Here is a 9,681-nt window from a genome sequence, read left to right as displayed (position 1 = left end):
TAAGCAGCTGGACGGAGTGTGAAGAGCTGTTACCAGCCAGCCGTTACCATTAAATGATCAAAGTGTTAATTCCTAGACATGTCTGCCCGTATCTGCCCATACATGTCCATATCTGCCCATATCGAGAATAGCCCTTCCCGCCCTTCTCGCCCTTGTGTCTCTTCTTGTGCATCCTAGGTAGTATATTTGCAATCTTGGTAGGATTTTTCTTCTTTTTGGAAAAAGGGTCTATTGATCTCCTACCTTGCTCCCTTGTGTCCTGGTCTATTATATTATTACATTTACGCACAGACTTCAGCCATTAGAGATTGGAAAATGCGACATTCTAACCTATCAACAACTCGATAGTAAATACTCCAATTTCCAATTCCACTCCACATCTGCATCGCTCTCCCACTCTTCAAATTAACGAAACATCCTCACCTATTATATCGTCCGACTTGTCCATCCTCGCCGCCGCCAAATTACTGTGCTCGATAAGTGCATAGAATAATTACGCTGATCAGAACCAAGAGAAGAGTGAGAAACATCCCCACAAAACAATACATCCCGCTCTCCTCTTCGCATACCTGCTGAATGCTGAATATTCAATACTCAATCAATACTCAATACTCAATACTCAATAATTCAAGACTTCAATCCAATCAAATTCTATTCCTGTGCTGGTATTAGTGCTGGTGCCCATTGCTCGTCGCTCTTCGCTCGTTGCTTGGTGCCTCTTCATACTCTCCACTCCTCGCTTTTTGAATCGTATTTCCTCTAAACGGACTTTTTCGCACACATCTCTCCCCTCTCTCTCTCTCTTCTTCTGCTTCCTCTTCTTCCCGAGGTTCAGTCTACAAGGTCCTTCTCAAATATTCATTTTCTGTTAATTTAATTTCTACAGTACATAAATTGTTCAGCACATACGCTACGACTTGATATTGCATCTGGCGTCGCAAACTAGGAAGAACCCTTAAAAAAAGCCAGGGAATAGATGCTTGTGAGTGGGTATTTGATCTCATGTACCCTGGTCTTACAGTAGTGGAGTATTCCTGTACAACGAAAGGAATTCGACGAACGAACGGCCGAACTCGCTTTGCATATCCATAACGCCTGCATACATACAATCCATACAGAAGGAAGGCCCTCGAGCCTGGTAAACTATTGGTCCCTCGGAACCTTGGTATAATACTTCGCAAGCGGCAGAACTTCTCTGTTTAGATATCGTCGTCGCAGAACTTAGGGAGTTTTCCACCCTTCTCTTCTTCGTTCGATCTTTTTCTCTTCCCAAGAAGTGTCGTGAAAGTCTCAGAGCTGTGTTGCTCTAGGTGTTCCGCACCACGATAAGAGCGTTGAAAGAGGTACGTTCAAAAAATTTCCTATCCGTTTTCGATCTTCGTTCCGAGAAACATATCTTCTATCATATGCAGGAGACTTTTTTTCGCGAACCTAAGAGGCAGTGATCGTAGAATTTGATCTTCTGCGCGTGGAAGACACGGGCGAAGAGCTTCATGGCTTTTTAGGAGATGGCACCAGATGGGATCTTCTTTCCGAACCATTCACACATGAGATACCATGTTGTTGTCACACCAAATGAATTGAAAACCTTCTAACGACGTTGTGTAATCTGCAGACTGCCCAAGCAATTTCTTTCTCAAAACCTCGAGTCGTACTATTGCCATACTACGAACGTTTCCCTTCGAATACAAGGCCCGCTGGTAGCCTGGTTTGAAGCGACTCTTTTCCCGTCGAAGGGCTCTCGATTGTAATAAACATTGGTGAATGAAACACATGCATCCTTAATGATGGATACTGAGGATGGACAGTTCTTCATAAAGGTATTTGGAAACCCCTGACTTCATGCCTTATCATGGCAGTTACTGATAAAACTTTTTCTCGCAGAACTTGGCCCACTTCGTTCGTACACATGAAAAGGCTCTCGCGAATGCTTTACAACTACGACGTCAACAAGCCCCTAAACATGGCTCCTCGAACAGCATATCTGGTGCTGTTGGAGGGTCTACCATCCCTTCCCCAACAGTGACAAACCAACCGTCATCTGCCTCTTCTTCTACGACTTCTAGTACTCTAGCAGCTGCTCTTTCTCTCCCATACCTTACCTTCGCCTCTCATAACATCAAACCTGCTAAGCTCGCATTAACACCCCATCATCTATTCTATCTCCTTTCCCGAATTGAAGATCTAGGTGTTCCAGTTGGCCCAATGAATGTGCGGTTAGAAAATCTTCATGCAGATACATCAGCAGCAAATTACGTTTCTTTTCTGAGTCAATCCCAACGCCCGAAAGGTCGTGGTTCTGACAGTGGATCTATTCACTCCGTGTCTAGCGTGAGAAGTGTGATGTCTGGCATGTCTTCTTTGTGGTCGAATTTTGGCCTTGGGTCTGGAACCTCTGCCGCTCGAACAGAGAAACAAAAAGCTGCCACTGAAGCCGACTTGAAGTACCTATATTCAGCATTTACTAAAATTCCTTGCCTTAGACTTGCTCCAGATCGTCGCGCGCGTTTGATTGAAGGCTATGAAGAATTCCCGTTCGATTCCGCCGTTCCACTGATTGCCTTTAAAAATATTAGTGCTTTGGAGATAAGTGATATCGATATTCGACAATTTTTCGGTTGGGACAAGCTAGCCGAGCAATTAAGATCATTGACAGTCAAAAGGGCAGGTGTTGATGATCTAGCTGATCTATTGATCAATATCGTGTTGGATGATATGGACAAAAGGAGGCGGCGGTCTTCCAAGGCACAAATGTCACCAACTTCAACCTTCATTCCCGCATCGAGTCCAAGACGTAGCCCAACAATGCCACATGCCGAACTAATTAAATCCTGTTCGGCACCTGGGTCACCGGATGGTCGCGGCCATATTATTGATACTGAAACAAGAGGATTAGCGCGTTCTGGGTCCGACGGGGCCGAGTTTGGCAAATCTCCCACCAAGCATGGACAAAGACCAAGAAGCAATTCTCCAGTTCGTCCACCAAGTTCTCGTACCGGCTCTTCACATGGCCATCTTCGTGGCTCATCATACAAGGTGAAGAGATCCGGATCCGGGAGTTCACATTCAAGCATGTCTGATAGCTGGCACAACCCGCGGAATAGCACCTCGAATCTGTTATCTATGGGTTTTCTGCCATCTTCAAAGTGGAGATTCTTGAAACATCTTAGCATTGCAGACAACGGCCTGACGGCTATTACTGCCTCCAGCCTTGCACCCTTAGCCAACACCCTCCACTCACTTGACCTTTCTTCGAATCTATTCGCCCAAATCCCAGATTGCTTAGCGTCCCTTACCGCACTACGAGCATTGAATCTATCTAACAACATGATTGAATCTCTTCATTCTCTTACTCGGAACCCACTGCCTGCTATATCTGCTCTTAATCTACGGTCAAATCGTCTCACATCACTAGCCGGAATTGAGAGGCTTTATCCTCTAGAAAGGCTTGATCTCCGTGACAACAAGATTACTGATCCAACAGAACTTGCTAGATTGACGGGTATTCCAGATATTCGAGAAATATGGATTAGTGGCAATCCATTTACCAAAACACACAGTAACTACAGGACCACGATCTTCAACTTATTCAGGCAAACTCCAGGATATACCGAGGATATTTTGATTGATGCTTATGGACCAGGTTACACCGAGAGGCGGCATCTAGTCGAACGTGTTGCAGAACGGCCAGGTGTGCCTGTTGTCAAACCACCTCCCCCCGATTATGGTCTGTCCGCTATCGAGGTCAACAAACCAATTATCGAATATGCTGCACCAAGAGAACCTGCAGTACTTCGGAAAGAACGACCAACACCCGTTGCTGCGACTAGTGAAATCAACACTGGAACTACGGGTAGAAGGAGAAGGACCCCAAAAAGACGAATCGTAGATTTATCGACTTCAGAGACGTCACCAAGCAAGCAAGGACTGACCCGCGTTGTAATGCCAGAGGAACCGCCACCACCTATGCCAAGAACAGTGTCAGATAGTAGCTATGGCATAAGTCCCGTATTTTCTCCTACGATTCTTCCTTCCTATGTACCTTCAGAACCTCGTCAGGCCCAAAGACAGCCGGATGTCCCACGTATCAACACCTCAGTATTACCTCGTCTACCTCCAATGCCAGCGGTAGAATCGGTACCTTACGAAACAGCAATCAAGCCACAGCCAGTCAAGACTCCAGATACCCCAGACTGGAACATGAGCGGTGAGCTATATCGGAAGAAGATAGAGGCTCTAAGAAATGATGTTGGGCAAGGATGGTTGAGTGTGTTAAGCGAAGAAGGCTGGGAGGCTCAAAAGAAAAGTCAGCCGCCCGGATATCAAACCTCCGAATACGATTCAGCAAATACTATGAGACCGGGCTCTACAATTAGGGCAGTCAGTCAACAGACAATACACAGCGGTCGCACTTTGGGTTGAAGTGCACACACCAAAAGCGATTTATTTTTCATGCAGATATAAAATCAAAAATGGCTCGACTTTTAAGAGCGCATTGGTCGAATGGTTGGAAGGGAGTGTAGTCCCTGCGGGTGAAGGATCATTGTCAATATTGATGGTGGTTAAGTTAGAGGGAAGTGAGAGAAGAGGAACTTGTTTATTTTGATACCCCAAACCCATTCTTCATCGTTTTTGAGAAAATTGCATGACGGACGACTCTACTCTCGATATAAAAGGACACATTGCATGAAAGAGGCACTTTTTTTCTACTTTTACTTATTTTTCTGGCTCGAATTTTTTTTATCATCATGGAAAGCATGCATAGCGTTTAGGTTGGAGGTTCATTTGCTGTTTTTATATTTTTCCTTATGAACGAATCAATGATGGATTGGAACAGAAAAAATTTCGGCTTCTTCGAGAATGAATGAATGGATTATGTTACTAGATCTTGAGTGAGCGAGAGAGAGAGAGAGGCAGAGAGAATGGAAGAGAGCAGAGTTATGAGGAGAGAAATCTTCAGTCAGAGAGAAAGCAATGTCATGTTTGTAACATATTGGTTTTTTGTGCATGGAGTTTTGTGGTTAGGGAATACTTTTTCATTTCACCTACCCATGGGTTGATATTTGAGATGGATGGATGGGTCGGGGCGTTTGAAGTCACGAGTAATTATTGGTCTGCCTGGCCTGACATGATTGGGGTTGGGATCTGGATGGTAAGAGCATTTACACGAATAGTGGATGTGCTTAGGATAGAGGGGCGGAGGTGGGAGGCTTATGTCAATGGGTTATGTTCAAAAAGGAGCAATCGAAAGTGGTCGATTCAAGTTTGGGGTTCGGGGAAGCAGGCGGGAGGAGGGAGAGGGGAGAAAATGAACATGGGAGAGGTGTGAATAGAGGTGGATTAATGATATGAAAATTGTTCTTTTGTGATGATGAATTTTTTGAGTATTTTTCTGCATTGCAATGTGTTGTGAGTACAGAGAGTGAACAACAAATTCTCCTACCGAGAACGGAAAACTCGGATGATAGTCAGCAGCAGATGTGTAGGTATTTCCAGCAAGCGTTGGACAAACGAGCATACAGCACAAGAAACGGTGAGAGGAGTTATCTATGACATCATAACACATATGCACGAAAAAACTCTATCCTTATGCTTTCTGGGGACTTTCTTTGATACTGGAGAGGTTGGAAGACTGGACGAAGGAGAGGGGGTTGGAGGGGTAAAAAGATATCGGGAGAAAAAGGAAAGGAATACCCTTGAAGTTGCTGCCCAAGTCTAAATTTATTTCTGCACATCATCTGATCCTTTTTCCGTATTTCCGTTTTGGGATTGGGGTCTCCCATCTAGCGTCTCTTATTATCATTGACCACCAATGTCGGGATTGGATGGATTCTAAGAATACTACCCAGGTACCTAGTCTCTCTTATCGGATGACTGTAAGAGGGTCTATCCTGAGCAGGAAAAGGCACATGGGGGATGGCGAATGTGAAGCCTCATCGGATGATTCGCATTCGCATCGGATGATCGGGTGATGGGTGGAGGTGGAGGTGGAGGGGCAGATGCGTTTGGGTGGGTGGATCCACTCGGATGGGTCGATCCACCCAGCTTGTGTGTGGTGAAGGGCGGCTAAGTGGGAGGAGAAGAAGTTAGTGGGTGGGAGTTTCAGCCCTACTTTTTCGGCGGTGAGGGGTAGGGCGGCGAGGAACTAAAGGGTTGGTGCACAGAGTTGCAGATTTGCCTTGGTTGGTTGGGATTTGTGTTTTAAGGTTTGGGGTTTAGGTTCGGGCGTTTAGGCGTGGGTACTTCATCGGGGTTTTTTCCTAGTGTGCCATTGTTGATGTACATACATACATACATACATACATACATACTTGGGTTGAAATTGTTTTAGCGGTGTCGCTGGTCTTGCTAGCTTTGCTTGTTTGCCGTGGTGGAAATGGTAGAACTTAGCTTTGAGCGGTATGCGTTTTGATATTTGCTAGTTGCCTTACTTTACTTTGCTTTACTTTGCTTTATTTTGCTTTATTTTGGCTTGAAGTCTACTGTCTAGTGTCACGTACTTCAATCATTTGCGCATCGACGCGGGCGCGAATACATCAGCTGGTATGAATACGGATATGCGGCCCTTGGACTTCGCGTTCACATTGTTCTTCGTGTTTGCTCGTGCTGTCTAGTGGTAGAGCTAGTTGTATGATAGAATATGGGCTATAGTTTCTGCAGTAGTGTTCTGTCTATTCTTACCGCTTCTTTGAGTTGTCTATATTGCGTGGGTGGTTGTGCGAAGGGGGTTATGCGATATGTGGATGTAGAGTCTTGATTGGAGAAGGCTTTTGTTGATGGTGTGTGTCTGGGAGACGTTGGCGCTAGATTGTGGGGTGGTAGCGGGATCGTCCTTTAGTGCTTGGTTTGTCTTTTTTGCGTCGGCGGGATTGCGGGGTTACTGTTGTGCTGCGCTGTTGTTGTTGTTATTGTGCGGAATCTTCTCAGTCTATACTAGACCTAAATTATAGATTGTATGCACCATGCATATACACCATGGGGTAAAGTTGGCACATTCCTGCATTGGGTCCTGCGTGTAAAGTACATTCGTGTCGCACGTCTGAAAATGCAAACCAACCGCGGACCGTTGAATGGTTTTCATACGAAATGTTATGTGCTTCGCCAAAGCATCAAGTTCTTTCTTGTGTTGTATGTTTTGTGTGTACGTACAGTTGGACGCGGTTGACATAGTTTCAGATGGTTCTTGTCGAACTTGCGTTTGTCTCTGTGGCATATATGTATGTCATACGGACCGTAATATGTTTTTCACAACTTCGAATTTCAAAGTGGTAAATATGAAATGGTTTTCTACAGATAGGAGTATATACACACCGTGTTTTTAAGCGCGTGAGATGGTCATTTGTTGGGAGGATGGTTCTCTGGCTTCATATATACAATTTCGTACAAACAGTCAATGTTTTGATTGGCTTCTGGTTGATGAGATAGACATAGGCATCTGTAGCTTCTTAAAATGGCTCAACTACTCGCTACTATATGATGGTACCTCATTCTCTCTCGCTTCCATCCCTATCGGCGTATGTAGCTACCGAATGACGTAATGAGGTCCTATACTGTACCCAAATTGTTTTCTTCGTCTCGCTCCTCTACTTCTCTCATTCTCAGCTCGCTTGTTCCTGTTCTTGGTTCTCTCAATTATATGGTGGAGTATGACATGAGAGGTTCAAGGTTCTTGCATTCATTTCGTCTACTATCTGCTAGGTTGAGATTCAACATGTCTAAATTTAAATTCGGCTACTTGAGAGTGTGTGATCCGGGTGGGATGGTAGATTTGCCTAGACTGTTGGTTGCGGCAACTCTGAGAAGTTTGAGATTGGAAGTAGAAAGAGTCTTGATATGTGATTTAGATGTGTGTTAATGAAGATAGTGAGATAGACGAAAAGAACTAGGGTGGCTGTGCGCGGTTGTAGATGCTTGATTCCCGAAGAAGCTGTGGTCATTTCATATCTACAGAATGAAGAAGATCATTGGTATGGTAATTCATCTATATAATATGATAGATAGCTTCTTAATGAAGATAATTCGACTGAGTTGATACTATAGTTTTGGGCTTATGATGTACATGGAAAGTATACAGTCGGACAGATAGATAACTGCGTTGACGAGACTGCTACATTAGCTCACTTACCTTACAGTAACTTACTTAATGTGATGTATCGATATTGTCAGAAGAAGAAAATGACTCAGGGGAAGAGAAAAAAGATACAGTCCTTCGCTAAAAATAACCAGAATCTTGTTACCTTCAGAGCCACAAGCGGTGACATAGTTACCAAGATGTCACGTGATGATGGCTAAAGTAAATGCTCAACACTTTAACCACTTCCAGAAGCATCAGTTCTTCACCAAATCCACAACAATCTCTCGAGTCTCTGTTGACTGTTTCCACCAGATTTCAAATAGAGTTTATACGCGAGACCACAAGTCGAGGTAGCTTTACCTCCACCATAGCATTACATTCGCAATCCCTCAAATCGAGTCATCAACCACACTACAAACTCTACAAACTCTTCAAGATGTCCAAACCACCCACACTACTCACTCTCCCCGCAGAGATCCGTCAAGAAATCTTCTACTACACTCTCTGTCACCAGAAACTTCTCCAATCCTTCATCTCAAACCGGATCGTTATATCCAAGCTCCTTGGCCTCAAGGGTCCCGACGGACATAGGCTTCCCCCCGATAAATGCGAGCACTTCTACGGCACCGAAGTCATGAGCTCCATGTTTATCGTTTGTCGTCTCATGCATGCTGAACTTGAAGACATTCTGTTTAGACGCTTCGTTTTTCGTGTGCGTTTAACTTCCGCGCGAGAATTCATAGATACGATTAGTCCCCGCGCGTGTGCTTTGATACGGGAGATAGAAGTGGTTGTTATTTTTGATCTTAGTCGTGATGAGAGTCCTACACAGGAGGTTATGAGTAATTTGAAGGAAAAGCTTCCGGTGTTGAGGAAAGTGAATGTGACGGTTGTGTTTGTAAAGGCGCCGTTTGGTGGTGGTTTGGCGAAGAGAAGAATAGATGGGTTTGCAAATAGGATTGTGGAGTTTGTTATGGGTTTTGCAGAGGGTATGGAAGTTGTGGTTGCTGGGAGAGATTCTTGGTTGTGTAAAAAGGAGATCATGGATGTGTGTAGTGATAAGATGGAGGAGCGTATGGTAACTTCGAAAAGGGAGGGATTGGACTATGATGTGAAAGTTTTAATATTTCAGAGTTCTTAGTCAACTGATCGATAATGACTTATGCTAAAGGTATCTTACAGATTAGTTCTCGCGATAGCAGGATTATGATACTTTAACTTATCAAACTTTTGAGTGATGTCAGGTTGAGATCCATAATTTCTAGGTATACGATCAAGAGTGATTTTGGTAATAGATTCCCGAATAATTCTTACACGGTGACCTATCTATGTTGGGGATTCAAACTTGATATCAAGGTCAGTTCAAGTGACAGTGTGTGACATGACATGGCTAACAAATGCGAGTGCTATAGTCACGCCAATGACATAATATCTCCCATCTGATATATTGGAACCTTTGGTTCCATTTTGCGCACCCAAACTTAGATGCTTTATGTCATCCGATTTCAATGTACCCTAATATATAAGAGACATGATAGAACCTATGGCACAGCAATATCGAGATGATGTGATGTGATGTAACACTGCAACTTGACATGGCCGTCGTT

At 44.1% G+C, this 9,681-nt stretch overlaps 3 protein-coding genes across 3 annotated transcripts; 2 read left to right on the top strand and 1 right to left on the bottom strand.

The window, feature by feature from the left end:
* Positions 1-619: 619 nt before the first annotated feature.
* On the bottom strand, positions 620-1,294 carry Bfra_005328 (uncharacterized protein; the record flags this gene model as incomplete). Its single annotated transcript, XM_037335712.1, has 3 exons — positions 620-836; positions 910-916; positions 1,108-1,294. Coding segments are annotated over 3 exons (411 nt in total), but the record flags the coding sequence as incomplete, so codon positions are not given.
* A 493-nt stretch (positions 1,295-1,787) lies between these two features.
* Bfra_005327 (putative leucine rich repeat domain-containing protein) lies at positions 1,788-4,422 on the top strand (the record flags this gene model as incomplete). Its single annotated transcript, XM_037335711.1, has 2 exons — positions 1,788-1,820; positions 1,885-4,422. 2 exons carry the CDS (start codon positions 1,788-1,790, stop codon positions 4,420-4,422), a joined length of 2,571 nt encoding a protein of 856 aa, XP_037192806.1.
* Positions 4,423-8,510: 4,088 nt separating this feature from the next.
* Positions 8,511-9,454, top strand: Bfra_005326 (uncharacterized protein; the record flags this gene model as incomplete). The annotated part of the gene is made up of 2 exons (XM_037335710.1): positions 8,511-9,191; positions 9,353-9,454. The coding sequence occupies 2 exons, from the start codon at positions 8,511-8,513 to the stop codon at positions 9,452-9,454; spliced, it is 783 nt and encodes a 260-aa protein (XP_037192805.1).
* Between the last annotated feature and the right edge of the window lie 227 nt (positions 9,455-9,681).

Source organism: Botrytis fragariae (genome assembly GCF_013461495.1).
Source record: "Botrytis fragariae strain BVB16 chromosome Unknown tig00000054, whole genome shotgun sequence".
Lineage (NCBI taxonomy): Eukaryota > Fungi > Ascomycota > Leotiomycetes > Helotiales > Sclerotiniaceae > Botrytis > Botrytis fragariae.
This window is presented reverse-complemented; position numbering and strand designations above follow the sequence as displayed.